The sequence below is a fragment of the Accipiter gentilis genome, chromosome W (genome assembly GCF_929443795.1).
Source record: "Accipiter gentilis chromosome W, bAccGen1.1, whole genome shotgun sequence".
Taxonomy (NCBI): domain Eukaryota; kingdom Metazoa; phylum Chordata; class Aves; order Accipitriformes; family Accipitridae; genus Astur; species Astur gentilis.
The window spans coordinates 15,736,117-15,750,710 of NC_064918.1; the positions used below are offsets into that span (position 1 = coordinate 15,736,117).

The 14,594-nt window shown below is 43.8% G+C and overlaps 2 protein-coding genes across 5 annotated transcripts in view; one reads left to right on the top strand and one right to left on the bottom strand.

The window, feature by feature from the left end:
* Positions 1-14,594, bottom strand: part of LOC126035320 (uncharacterized) — a 245,625-nt gene that overhangs the window by 23,987 nt on the left and 207,044 nt on the right. The window lies entirely within an intron of this gene.
* Positions 8,889-14,594, top strand: part of LOC126035295 (polyadenylate-binding protein-interacting protein 1-like) — a 32,827-nt gene continuing 27,121 nt past the window's right edge. For 2 of the 3 annotated variants that reach the window (XR_007504893.1, XM_049793732.1), the window contains exons 1-2: positions 8,889-9,257; positions 10,487-10,668. Coding sequence is in view for 2 of the 3 variants with exons in the window: in XM_049793732.1 (XP_049649689.1) it covers positions 9,026-9,257; positions 10,487-10,668 (414 nt within the window). In the remaining variant the exon portion in view is untranslated. The remainder of the gene's footprint in view (positions 9,258-10,486; positions 10,669-14,594) is intronic. The other variant, XM_049793733.1, reaches the window with a different exon arrangement.

Here is a 14,594-nt window from a genome sequence, read left to right on the forward strand (position 1 = left end):
ATTGTGCACCAGTGTCTACTAGAGCCTTATATTCCTGTGGGTCTGATGTGCCAGGCCATCGAATCCACACTGTCCAGTAGACTCGTTTGTCCCTCTCCTCCACCTGGCTGGAGGCAGGGCCCCTCTAATCCTGGTTAGAATATCCGTTACTCACTTTCTGCACACGTAAATCAGAAGTCCCTTCAAGGGGATCAGAAATGAGATCAGCCTATCTACTGCGTCTGGGGCACTGCTCACGGGAAACTGGAGCAGCAGTTTTCCAAGAAGAATTCTCTTTTCTGGTTGCTTTTTCTTGCAACTCCTGTACCCGTGCATCCAAGACTGAAGTGGGTTTTCCATCCCACTTCCTCATGTCCTCTCCATGGTCACGCAGGTAAAACCACAGGTTAGCCCGTCGAGTGTACTTTCTCTCTCCTCTCTCTTGGGCAGAGGAACGTTTACTCCCAATAACTGCGATGCGGGCCTGTACAGGTGAGGAGGAGGACAGATCCACTTTGAATTGCTGGAACTCTCGGGACAATTCCTCTACAGCTGAGACACAGGCCCGTAGGGAGGAAGAGAGACTCCCTTCGTATTGCCGGAGTTGGACAGCCAATTCATCCACCGTTTGTCCATAGCCTTCTCTCCAGGACATTACTGCCAATGAGTTGGCATAGGTTGGTGGTGCACTTCGTAGAAACTTCCGCCACATGGGTTGTGTGCATTGGACTTCATGTGGATCTGTGGGTGACTGTCCATTTTCTGGATCATTGTAAATCACCTCCAGCACGGCTAATTCTCTCAGGTACTGGATACCTCTCTCCATGGTGGTCCACTTGCCTTGGTGACATGTAACTTCATCCCTGAAGGGGTATCTTTCCTTTACACCTAACAGAAGTCGCCTCCAGAGGCTGAGGACTTGTGTTTTTCTCCCAATTGCCTTGTTGATGCCCCCTTCCCTAGACAGAGATCCCAACTGCTTGGCTTCCTTACCCTCTAATTCCACACTACTAGCCCAGCTATCCCAGCATCGGAGCAGCCAGGTAACAATGTGCTCACCTGGGTGGCGGCTAAAATCTTTTCGCATGTCACGCAACTCATGGATAGAGATCGGGTAATTATTTCAGGTTCTGCCTCTACCTCCTGTTCTCGCGATGACCCTGGTTCATCTTCATCTCTCGCTAAGCGAACTGATTTCTTTGTGTGTTTCTTTTTCTGTACAGGGGCGACTCATACTGGCACAGGTTGGTTCTCTGGTTTAGCTGCAGTGTCTGTCACCGGGGTAGGGGTAGTCACGGTACCTGTTGTCAGGGTAGGGGCAGCCACAGTGCTTGTTGTCGGGGTAGGGGCAGCCACAGTGTCTGTTGTCGGGGTTGGGGTAGCCACGGTGCCTGTTGTTCTGTTTTCCATCTTTTCTCCCTGAGGGTGCTGCCTAGTATCAAGCAGTGTTTGGTAGATACTGGCCAGGGCCCAGCACAGTGAGGCGAGTTGTACGTCTTTGGAATAGCAGCAGCATTTTTCTTTCAAATATTCTGTCACGTCATGAGGGTTCTGTAGTTGTTCGGGAGTGAACTTCCAAGCCACTGGCGGTGAGAAGTTCTCTAGATACCTGCCCACATCCTCCCACATGCCGTGCCACCCATGAATATCCAGCTTTGGGGGAGATCTCTGAGTGGTACTCTTAAAGAGCCTTTTTGTAGCCCTAAACAAGACCTGAAACATATTCAGGATGCATAGCACTAACAGCACACTGGCTTGCGCATCCCAAGGATATTCAAAATTATCAAAAGCTGTTGTAATTAGTCGGAAGGAGAAAAGGGAGGCGAACGGACGAGGGGAAGTATCCCCCCCAACTTCCCCGTGGATGGGGTGTAATTACCAATAAAATCCGACAGAAGTTGCCCAAAGTATGGAAATGATATCACTGCTTCATACAGATTCCAGCTTAACCTCATGACCAGTGATGTAATCATTTCACAAGTTGACATTGCCCAGTACAGCAAAATGATAATCCCAATCACTCTCCCAGAGATGAGATACGCAAGTACAGGCAAATAGAGCATATAAGAGCTTACAAAACGCCACCATGTAAACAAATGAAACAACTAACAGATGTGACTAACATCTATTTATCTAAGAAATGCGTTTGGCAAATTTGTTTCAACACGCTCTGGCCAGATCTGTCGTTATCTCAACCCTTCGCCCCACGTTGGGCGCCAAAAAGGACTGTCGTGGTTTCAGCCCAGCGGGTAACAAAGGACCACGCAGCCGCTCGCTCACTCCTCCGCCCCCCTCCGGTGGGATGGGGAGGAGACGGAGGAGAGAAAAGAAAAAGAAACTGGAACCTCGAGGGTTGAGATAAAGGCAGTTTACTGGGACAACACAAAGAAATTACAACAACAACGGTAGTAATGAAAGAGTATACAAAAAGAGTGATGCACAGTGCAACTGCTCACCACCCGGGACCCGACGCTCTGCCACTTCCCCCACCGAAAGACAGAGACCACCCCCCGGCCCGCTCCCCATTTATATACTGAGCATGATGTCACATGGTATGGAATAGCTCCTTGGCTAGTTCAGGTCAGCTGCCCCGGCTATGCCCCCACCTCCCAGGTTCCTTTAAAAATTAACTCTATCCCAGCTGAACCCAGGACACCAGGTGAAACAGGAGCATAACGAACCTTTTGCACAGTTTATTAATAGACTGCATAGGGCAATCTATGAGCACCCTGACATGAATGAGAGCATGAAAGAAAACATGTTCAAAATACTTGCTTTTGAAAATGCTACTGAAAAGACACGCAAAGCATTTTGTAATTTGCCGAAAAATGCAGACGTCGTTGATATGATAGAATACATGGATCGATCAGTGGACTCACAGAAAGTAGCCTATGCTGCCACAGCTCTACAACGAGCTACAAAGAAACACAAGGCCAGTAAGACACCCTTGTTCAAGTGTTCTAACTGTGGCAAACGTGGTCACATTAGGAGCAAATGTACAGGTACTGTTAACAGTAAGTGCTGCAACAAGTGTAAGAAAGATAACCATACCACCAAGAATACAGGAAGAAGGGAAAATTCACACCGAACGCGAAGGCCCCTCACACAACGACACAAATGCAAGGGGCTTGGGCTGCCAGCCCTCAGGCAGCCTCGCATCCACCAGATCCGCCACCGCAGGAAGCTCCAGAGTGGATGTGGAAACCACAGTCAACATAAAGGGACCATTGGGGTTTGGACTTAGTGCATTTTTAATGGGGTGATCTTCAACAGCTCTAGAAGGAATTCTGGTGCTCCCAGGGCTTATTGATGCAGATTATTGTGGGACTGTGAAAATTATGATCCATGTTTTAATCCCTCCTGTTTCTATTCCTAAAGGTACCAGAATAGCACAATTAGTTCCATTCAGGTCGTGTGTTCCGAACCCAGGTGAAGTACAACGTGGAGATGGTGGATTCAGCTCCACAGGGAAACCGCAGGTATACTTTGCCATGGACACAACAAGAGGTAAACCAGAAAAGGTAGTGCAATTGAAAGGGCCTGACGGAGTTGTCGTCAAGAAACCAATGACATTCGATACAGGAGCTGATGTTACGATTATTTCACGATGCATTTGGCCTCCATCATGGCCATTGATCAATCCAAATTTTGGCATTGCAGGGATAGGGGGCACACAAGCCACCTTAGTAAGTCAGCTACCGATTACATTTGTGTTCCCCGACAGTGAACACATTACGATGCGTCTGTATATCATGACTACCCCAACTGAATTGTTTGGCCTCGTAGGCCATGATTTATTGAGCCAAATGAAGGCAATGTTAGTGACCCATCCTTTTTAGGAGCGGTCACTGAGGGGCAGCCAATCCTGAAAATTAGCTGGAAAACAGATGAGCCTGTGTGGATTGATCAGTGGCCGCTAAATTCTGAAAGGCTGCTAAGAATACAATAGTTAGTTGAGGAGCAATCGAGAGCGGGACATGTTGTTCCTTCTACTAGTCCATGGAATACACCAATATTTACCATTCCCAAGAAAAGTGGGAAATGGAGACTGTTACATGACCTTAGAGCTGTGAATGCGGTGATGCATAGTATGGGAGCCCTGCAGCCAGGTTTGCCATCTCCAGTTATGCTTCCAGAAGAATGGGATTTGCTAATTATAGATCTAAAGGATTGTCTTTTCACCATTCCCTTGCACCCAGATGATGCCGAACAGTTCGCCTTTTTGGTACCATCGATTAACAAGGCAGAGCCCTATAAGAGATACCATTGGGTCGTGTTACCGCAATGAATGCGCAATTCCCCCACGATGTGTCAGGTGTATGTGGCCTGGGCATTAGAGCCTGTAAGAAAGCAGTTTCCTCAGTCAATTATTTATCATTATATGGATGACATTTTGATAGCGGGAAGGAACTTGCCACAGGGTGAAATTTTAACTCAATTGCAGGACATCTTAAGCCATCGCGGAGTAATAATCACTCCTGAAAAGGCGCAAATGTCAGCACCTTGGAAGTATTTGGGGTGGCACATAGATGCTAGCAATGTTAAACCTCAGAAGGTTCAAATAACATGAGAAATTTCAACGGTACATGATGTCCAGAAGCTTGTGGGAGATATCCAGTGGGTGCGGAATCTTTGCGGTATCACTAATGGCGATATGACCCCTCTGGTAGAACTCTTGGGTACGAGCGCACGTGCAGATGAGAAAGGGGAAATGACAGAGCTGACCAATGGGTTGCAGCGGCATGGGAGCCTCCTCCAGGGAACCGTTTTCAACAAAGCACGGCAATCATATGCGTTCTTGCACCAACCCGCTAGGATGTTAGCAAAGCAATTTGACTTACCACTTACTGATGCCCAAGGTATCGTTAAAGCATGCCCCGATTGTCAAAAGGAAGGGCTGGGCTTGGGCTGTGGGGTTAACCCATGAGGTCTTTTGCCATTGCAGTTGTGGCAAATGGATGTCACCCATGTCACGTGGTTTGGTGCAAAGCGTTCTGTGCATGTGTGTATTGATACCTATCCTGCTGCCATGTGGGCCACGGCACGAACTGGAGAAAAGGTCTTACATATTGAATGACATCTTCATGCTTCTTTTGCAGTGCTGGGTGTGCCTAAAGAAATTAAGATGGACAACGGCCCAGCCTATGGTTCTACACGGTTTGCTCGATTTTGTAATTTGTGGGGAATTCACCACAGTACCGGTATTCCACATCTTCCCACACAACAGGCTATTGTCGAATGGGCCAACTAAACCCTAAAAGAACATGCTGCAAAAACAAAAAGGGGGAACCCAGGCCTTACTCCCAGAGGAACGATTGGCCAAAGCCTTATTTGTGCTAAATTATCTTAGATTGACAGGTGATCACAAAGACCCACCAATGGTAGTGCATCATGGTCTTTTACAGGCAGAAAGGACACAACAAAGTACAGGAATCATGGTAATGTATAAGGACCCAGAATCCGGGAAATGGTGCGGATCAGCAGAAGTAAAACTTACTGGGAGATCCCGGCTAAGTGGGTCAAGCCATGGCTTCGCACTGATGCTGGACCCGGAATTGTCCCAATGGCAATTGGCACGGCACCGGCGGGTGCTGGAGCCACTGATCCGACAGATTCTAACTAATAGAGTATTACTAGCGGACACTGAGTCCTTCAGAGAGGTTTTTAGAACAGCGTGCCTTATTGTATATAGAACTTGCTTTAGGTAAAAAGTGTGTTAAGCATAATTTGATTAAACATAGTGTGATTACGGGAAGACAGTGTGGGGTAAATGTAAAGTTAGTTAAAGCCAAAATTAGGGGTAAGGTCTATTTCCATTAATAACCTGGGAACGAGGTTGATTGTGTTTCCACAGATACACGCCCACGACGGACTCCTGTTCGATTTGCACGACCATCATCATCTGGAGCATCATAGATGATGCGGCAATATGAATACTACCTCAGCTGAAAACTAATGTATAGGTCACCTTGGCTAACATAACAGGTCAAGGTTCTCTGTGCATCGCAACTGTATCGTAAAGCCCACGAACCAATAGACAAGATGGCTATGACTCGTGCAGCGTGCCTGGCCAGCGAGCATATGCGTCATAGATTGCAACCGAGGCGGACTTTTGGCACCCGCTGGCCACGTGTGCTAAAACCCGTTCCTCTGCAAATGTATAAATACCGGGATTTTCCGAAGAGCATCGGGCTGGTGTACGGTGAGGCCATCCTTGCCTCTGTGGGGACGCCCACGGAAAGCTGGCACCTACCGATTGCTGGGCTGAGTTCATGGAACAAGATGGCACAAGAATGTATGGATGGTTCATCTTCCTCATAGTCCTCATGGTCTGGGCCATTAGGGGTAACGGGTTGGCTGAAAGAATTATGGGCATTGTTGTAGTTATTGTGATTTTAGCTATTGTAATAATTTTACCTTGTTCAGCTTGTTAAGAAAAAATGGCATCCCAAGTTATTACGCAAGCCTAGATTGCTCAAAAACAAAAAGGGGGAATTGTTGAGGATTTCTTGGCTGGGCAAGGGCATGTGAGCAATCCAGCCGTTAGGTGGGAACGAAGCATAAGTTTAGAAAGTGCTGGAGCAGACAAGGACGCTGTGCCCTCGTATGCTGGGAAAAAGGAAGATAAGAAGAGCCTGACAAACAACTCCTGGATGCCAAAGAATGAGATAAGTAACTGCTGGACACCTCGTGAAGAAGCTTGCACAGCCAATAGAGGATAAGATAGTGTTGCGTGAACCGGGGTATTGTACCAATTAGAGTATTGTATAAGGCGCGTGCACAAGCACATAAGGTATATAACTGTGCTAAAAGTTGTAGTAAATGGGCTTCACTTGATCACATTGGTCTGTGCGTGATTTCCCCTGTGGATCCTCCGCAACAGGTAACCACTACTGAGAAGGTAATTGAATCATGAGGTTTGCCTTCAAATATATCTGCCCAAAAGGCTGAATTGATAGCTCTTACTCAAGCACTGGAACTACGTCAAGGGAAGCGAGTCAACATTTGGACAGACTCAAGGTATGCTTTTTGAGTAGTACATGCACATGGAGCAATATGGAAAGAGAGGACTGTTATCTGCACAAGGAACCACCATTCAGCATGCAGAACAAATACTGAAATTGTAAGAAGCTATTCAAAAGCCAACAGCAGTGGCGATAATGCACTGTAAAGCACATCAGTCAGGTAGGACTGTCCCTGAAACAGGTAACCGATTGGCTGATAGAGCTGCTAAAGAGGCTGCAGAAAAAGGCATCCTAGCACTAGTTCCAGAGAAAAGTGTAAATTTGCCTAAATATGCTCCAAATTATAATAAAAAAGATGAAGAATTAATTATTAAATTGAAGGCTAACAAAAATGAAACAGGATGGGCTGTAACATCGACAGGTCAAATAATAGTCCCACCCACAATAATGAGAGAAATTGCCCAGGCTGAACATAACAAAGTACATTGAGGAACAGAAAACCTTGTTAAACATTTACAAAAGTGTATTTTGAATAGAGATATGACAAAAATTATTAGAACAATTACAAGTAGATGTGAAATTTGTATACGTAATAATCCCAAAACTGATAATAAATCATTTTTGGAATTACTAAGCAAGGAAATTCTCCAGGAGAATATTGGCAAATTGATTTTACAGAATTGCCTCGAAAAGAAGGATATTGACATATCCTAGTTCTAGTTGATACCTTTACTGGGTGGCCTGAGGCTTTCCCTTGTTGCACCAACAAAGCAAGAGTAGTTATCATCATTGTTATAATCTGTGTTGCTTTTAGCTGTCTTAAACGAGCTGTGACACAATCTATGTTCAAGTGAGACTACTAAAAGAATTAGTAGCCTCAAACAGAAAGGAGGGAATTGATAACATATTTCCATACATTCTGTATGGTATGTCTAAATATTTTGATGGTTTTAATATTTTGTACCAGCCGTGGAAACTAGTTTGCTGCTAGGTGACTGTAAAAGTGAGATTTGGTGAATAATTATTAGAAATCTTATACTAACACTATGACTGAAACAATAGACAAAAGTGTAGCCAAGCAATTAACTAGTAGAGGTAGTTCCTCATAAGTTTTGCAGTTCTTGGCTCTTATGACTAGATGTTCCTGTACGCTAGAGGAGAACAATGTCGAAACTGACCACATGTGATTGAAGCTGCGTTAAGCTTCAAGATCAAACAACAAGGACAAGAACAAACACTTCAAGGACAGCCAACAGAATCTCCAATGGGTCGGTGGTTGTAAAAGCAGCCCTTCGTCTTGAATTCTTCATTGTGCATGATCAGATGTAGGCAGTACTTTGATAATCAGTTACAATAATTTTTATGTATATATATACTAATCTGATTAATATGCAATCAGTTATTCTATATAACCTGTTAGTGCTAAAGCTGTGGCATGCACGCTAGGTGGAACTATCCCCCGTGCATCCAGTGCTGCAATAAAGAATGCCTGCTTTCTAAAACTACAAAATGAGTCTTAGAGAGTTTCTTCGACCGGCTTTTTGGTATCAAAGGTGTGACTCAAATATATCCCGAGACCCCAGAACCGGCTGCTGACACAAATAAACCCCGCGCTTCTTTGTTGTTGGAAATCGATCCGGGGGAGGGGAACGAGACGCTGACTCATCAGTTCTGAACACGTGGGGTTTGCAACGCGGCCCGAAATCCGGGCGAGAGCCTTTAACTCGTGGCAGCCGAACTGGCCTCCTCGACGGTGGTAGCTCTCGCGGATACCCCGCCTGGTCCACACCTGCGGGAGGTAACGGCGCGAGGCGCGGCAGCCCGGGCACCCCTCGGGACGGCGGAGCCGCGGCCGCCTGGCGGGCCGCACTCCTCCCACTCCCGGCGGCGGGCTGTGCTAGGCCCCGGCGGCGCCGATGTTGTCGCGAGGCCGCGAGGTGGCGCTGTGAACCGCTCTGGGTCGCGACCATCGTGGCGGTGCGTGTGGGGTTGAAACTGAAAGTGAAGGGCTCGGGCCGCGGCGAAGCGGGACTCAGTCGCTGGCTCCTTCCCATGAGCGCCTGAGCCACCCCGGCCCGAGCATGTCGGATAGTTTCGATCGAGCTCCAGGTGCTGGCCGGGGCCAGGGTCGAGGAGGCGCTGCTCCCCTCAGTGGTGCGGACTTATCGGAGAGTAGTGGTGAGGCCTGCTTCGGGGGCAGTGGTTCCTACAGCTTAGGCTCGGCTGAGCAGCAGCAGAAAACAGGCGGCCTCTTCCCGCAGCAGGAACCGTTACGGCCTCCGAAGACGGCGCCGCTGGGCACCGGAAACGCAGGTACTAGCCGCCATGCAGCGGCCCCCTCCCCGCCCTTCCAGAAGCCCCCGATGGCGAAGGTGTCGGGGAGCGGCCCCCTAAAGCCCGCCCCGCTCCCCTCTCTCTTGCGCGCACCGCCCTGCTCCTGCTTCGCTTGCTGATCTCTCCCCCCCCCCCTTCTCTGTCCCACTGAGAGTGGAGCCCTGGGGTTTCCCTTCCCACCTCCCTTCGGCCTGGTCACGGGGATGCGTCCTTTCTCCCATCTCCCGCACCTAGGGGCTGAGAGGTCACCGTGGCCTTGAGGGCCAGCATTCTCGCATCCGGGGCGCCTGCCTGGCTCCTCTTGGCACCGCATAGAGATGAGCCGCGTAGGGGTCCTGGCAACTGCAGTTTTCCTTAGATGAGCGGTCATGTTTCTGGGCTATGGACCTGTGCTCAAGTAAAGGTGTGATGTTGTGTTGCAGCCTGCTTGCAACACCTCTCTGTCCATCCCTCCCTTTCTGTGCCCATACATCCGTATATGTGTTTTATCTATTAATCTGACTGCAGATGGTCTCGGTCTTCCCCTTATTGAAGAACTCTTTAACTCTGGTCTAAAGGTTTGCCAAAAAATAAACCCAATCCAACAGTAACATAAAGTGTTGTTTGTTGGTTAGCTTTTTCAGGTAGATATCAGATTCTGTTTTCAATAAATTTAGGAGCTAATCTATAAAGATAGATTTGGAAAATGTGGTTTAAAAAACACCTTCATTGGATTTTTTTGCAAATGGTGTACGAGAACAATGATAGTTAAGTGTCTTTCAGGATTATGTTAAAAATTAGTGATGTCTTCCATTTATTGACCTTCAAAGTCTTGCCTTTGCATCTGAAATCTATGAAAACCCCACAAAACCAGCAAGTATATCATAAGATTTACTAGTTTCTCAGGTTAGCTCTTTTAGAAAACATGTTTTCATGGGGGGGAGAGGGCTCTTTCCCCCACCCACCCCTTTTTTTTTTTTTTTTTGGTCACCTTCACATGAACATTGTGTTCACTTTCTGTCATGTAGAAAGGCATCTAGAGTTTGCTAAAGTGAAAACTTTATCCATATTTAAGAAAAATCAATATATTTGAAGTATACTTGAAAATATATTTATAGTATAAGTAAAAGTATATTTAAAGTCCAAAAAGTGATGTGTTCTGTGTGTACTCTGTGTGAATACATACTAATTTAGTGATTTCTAAGAAAAACTCTTAACAAACTTTTCAGAACACCTGCAACAGGCAAGAATTCCATCTGGATCACAAGATAAAGTTTCAGTTCCTGATTCTGGACCGGAAATGGCTGAATCTCAGGTGGCTGTGGCTCCTGTGGTAAAGTCAAAGTTGTCTGTTAAAGCACCTGAGTTTTATCCATCAGGATACAATCAGAACTTCAATCAGAACTTCACAGTAAGTGTTTATCTTCTCTTCTTAGTATATGCCAATTTACTTATATTCACATTAACAATGTTTTCTTGAGATCTTGTGTATCAGATAACTCGAATGCTGCATTTGCCAAAGAGATTCCAAAAAATTTGGATGATAACCTCCAGAGACACAGTCAGAATGTTAAGTGATAATGAGTGAATATTATGCTGTGCTGAGAGCCTTTAGTGTGGGATATTTTGCTAAAGCTTGCTGCAGATAACATTCCTTGTTGATTACACCCAACATCAGAGTAAGCTGTCTTTTTGGTGACTGCCTCTGTTGTAGTTACATCTGCACTGCATTTTAAGTAAAAGCTTAGCTGCACTTTTATTCAGGTTTCACAGGCTTTTGAAGCAAGTGTGGGAGAAAGCTTGAACTTTAGCTTTTCTAAGCCCAGGCTTTACTTTTCCTAAATTTACTGTGCCATGGATATGATTGGCCATGACTGCCTAACTTTATGTACCGTCGTGTGTCTTTTAATTCCTTCAGTGATATTGTATCACCAAAGGGCAAAAAAGTAGGGTTGGGCTCATTCCTAGCAGTTAACCTACCCACGTATGTAATATGAAATATATTTGCAGCCAGACTAAGGGTAATGTCGGATCAATATTGTAGATTCATCACATAATAAAAGTTGGTGGTGCTTATTTTCTACTCCCCTTGTCTTCCATATTATTGCTACGGTAATTCTATTCCAGGGAAGATCTATGTGAATTCTTGGAATATCCTTTTGTTATGCAAGCAGACAAACTCTGGTACTATATATAAATAGGTGGGAACTATTATTTTTACAAATCCAATCAAATGATAATAAACAATTATACCGAAACAAATACATTTTGAGTAACTTGCAGAAAAATACTTGATTTGAATGTTAAACATAGTGGTTTGGTGTTTTGAAGTTTTTTCCTTGCCAGTAGAATTTATGTTATCTGGATGTTACCAGTTTTGCCATCTTACTGAATAAAATAACTGTCTTGTATATTGGCTGTGGGTTTGTATTATCCAACTGTTGACAAATGCCAATGTGAATGTGCTTCAGTGAATGGATAATCTAGGGGAAAAAAACCCCTACTTTGACCCAGTATATTACATGTTTTCTATAAATAAAGAAAAAATGCCATTTGGAATGGCATGCATGTGCATATGTATAATTACAAAGTTTTGAGGCCAGCAATGTTGCTTTTCAGCTGTTTTGCAAAACCACAGAAGCATGTGGGACTTCCTGGTTGCTATGTTGTAGGAATATGTTATGAATAGAAGTGACTCATCTATTAATTAAAATAACTCTTAAAATGCTAGTAAAACCTAGAAGATTTATTTGAAAGTATGTTGCAGGGACCCTAATCTAATCAGAGTATACTGGGCATAGAATAGTGATGTTTCAGACTTTTTAGTCCTTCATTATTACGAAGTTTGGGGTTTGTTTTTGGTTTTTTTTGTTTGTTTTTTACTTTAATGACTGAATTAATTTCATAAACTGGGTCCACCTGCAATAAAAATAAGGAATTTAGCACACTTTACACAGATTTTCACCATGAGTTTTAAAATTTGAATCAAAACAAAGTTTTGAGAAATTTCTGTTTTTCTGACTTATAAATGAAAGCTAAAAAGTATTAATTCTAATGTTCCCTGGAATTTTTAGATCTGAAAACTCACATTGGTTTTGCTATTTATTAAGCATTTCTTGTTTTAGAAATAATGTACAGTCAAACAAGGAATCAACACATTACTGTAATTACTATGTGTGTCCATATAACGCTTGATTATTAGATTAGTTAATCTCCAGTTAGTTCTGATACTCAAAACTATCAGTTACCTGTGAAGATACTTTAAGGGGTACAGCATCCAAGGCATACTAGAATTTTCAGAAAAACTTTACCAGGACTTTGGGGAGGAAAGACCTCCATGGGATTCTCTGTTTGCATATAGCTGTCCATCCCATAGGAAGTTGTGGATGTCTGCAGCAGAATTGGTGACAAGATTTAGGTTTGGATTGCCTGTAGGAAATGTCAGACTTGTTCTCTGGCATGGGTATATAAGAATAATATGGCTGTCACTCCATCAGAAGGGCATAATGTTCTCACTTCATAGTTTTAGGAGTGAGATTTGTATTATTTTAGGTGGAATCATCCCCCTGCCCCTCCCCCTTCCCCCCCCCCCCCACCTAATTTAAAAAAGGAGGCTAAGCAGCCTCAGTGGTGGGTTTTATACTTTTAGCCAAGCATGAAGGTGCCACTTAACCTCATACAACATGAATGGGTGATTTTGTACTTAATTTTGCGATAACTTTATTGTTGAGTACATATAATCTGAAGGGGGGGGGGGGGGGGAAGCTTGTTCATAGGAAATCTGAAGAAATCAAATCAATGATAAACTGTTGGTGACTAAGTTCCTAAGTGGAAATGTTGTGAATACTTCTCGGGTATAGGAAAGTGGTAATTAGCACACTGAAACAGACCCTGAGAGCAGATTTGGATCATGGATCTTTTCTATAGACTTTCTGGGTTTTATCTTTATGTAAATGGGAGGGATTTTAGTACCTACTTAGCCTTTGCATTGTTATGTCTTTAAACTCATGAAGTGACTCTTAGTAGAAGAGAAGCAAATCTATTACCTTTAAGTTAGTGACTATTGTGTTTTGTTGTGAATTAATCCAGGATCCAGTCCTATAGCTATCAAACATAAAGGAGAAGGATTAGACAGTGTTGGCCTGACTGAGAAAACATTGAAATGAATGGAAAATTTCTAGTTGACTTTCATGGCTTTGAATCATAAATTTGTAATGAATGTGTAAACTTATAGCCTCCTGTTAGCCAACTATTGTTTAAAAATAACCAAGAGGAATTTGCTTTACTTTCCCTTAGTTGATACAGTATGTGGGGCTGTCTTCTCTGCTAAATCTTAAAATCTGCCAATGAGAAACATGAGTGGTTTATGTGTAGAAGTTACTGGACTAAATCTAATTAGTTTTTAAAGTATTGAGTGTTACTAATTTAGCAATATACAACATATAATAATGTTTGAATTATTAATTTATCTCCCATTTGTTCTGTTCCCTGGCATAGTTATTAAACCTAGACCACCTTTGGAGTTGCCTATTTGGTATAGGTAGATGAATGTGGTGCTGAGTTTAGTTTCTGTGTTTAGGCTTTTAATTACAAAATGGGAAGAAGAGTATGAATACAGGGACACCAATATACCAAATGGGATTGGAGCCCCTTCCAGAACAAGGATGCTTTCCTCCAAGATTGAATTTTTATCAGTTGAGGATGAGAGGAAGATACCTTCTTCTCTGCTAAATGAGGATCCCATAACAACCTGATGGCTGTCAGAAAGAGCAGCTTCTCTTACTAGCTACAGCAATTGCATCCCCTGCAACCTGGCTGGAGAGTTTTCAGACAGGTTGTTTGAAGAGATGCTAGTTCAGCTGTATGTGACTAAGCTGCAGTTGTTGCACAATAACGTCATAGTTCTGTGGAACAAAATAGTTTAACTTTATTGTACAGAGCTTTTACTGGGCTATTTGAAATTGCCTAGTAAAAGTTGATTTCCTTTAGAGAAATAGAATATTTAGCAAGTTACACAGAGGCCTGATAGCTTTTATTCTTTGGCATCATAAGCTCCAAATCGTTAGAATTGTAGAATAATTTAGGTTGGAAAGGACCTCTGAAGTTCCTCTGGTCCAATCCCCAACTCAAAGCAAAACCAACTTGGATTAGGTTGTTGAAGGCTTTATCCTTATGAGTAGTAACAATTTGCCACCATTTCCTTAAACTCGTATTTTTTTTTCCTATTTCTGGTAGGCCACATCAAGTAACTTTGTCTTCAGTATTATTTACTGGGCAAATATTCTACTTAATTAAACATCATATGAAATCGTTCTAGTTATTCTTCTGTTATATTGA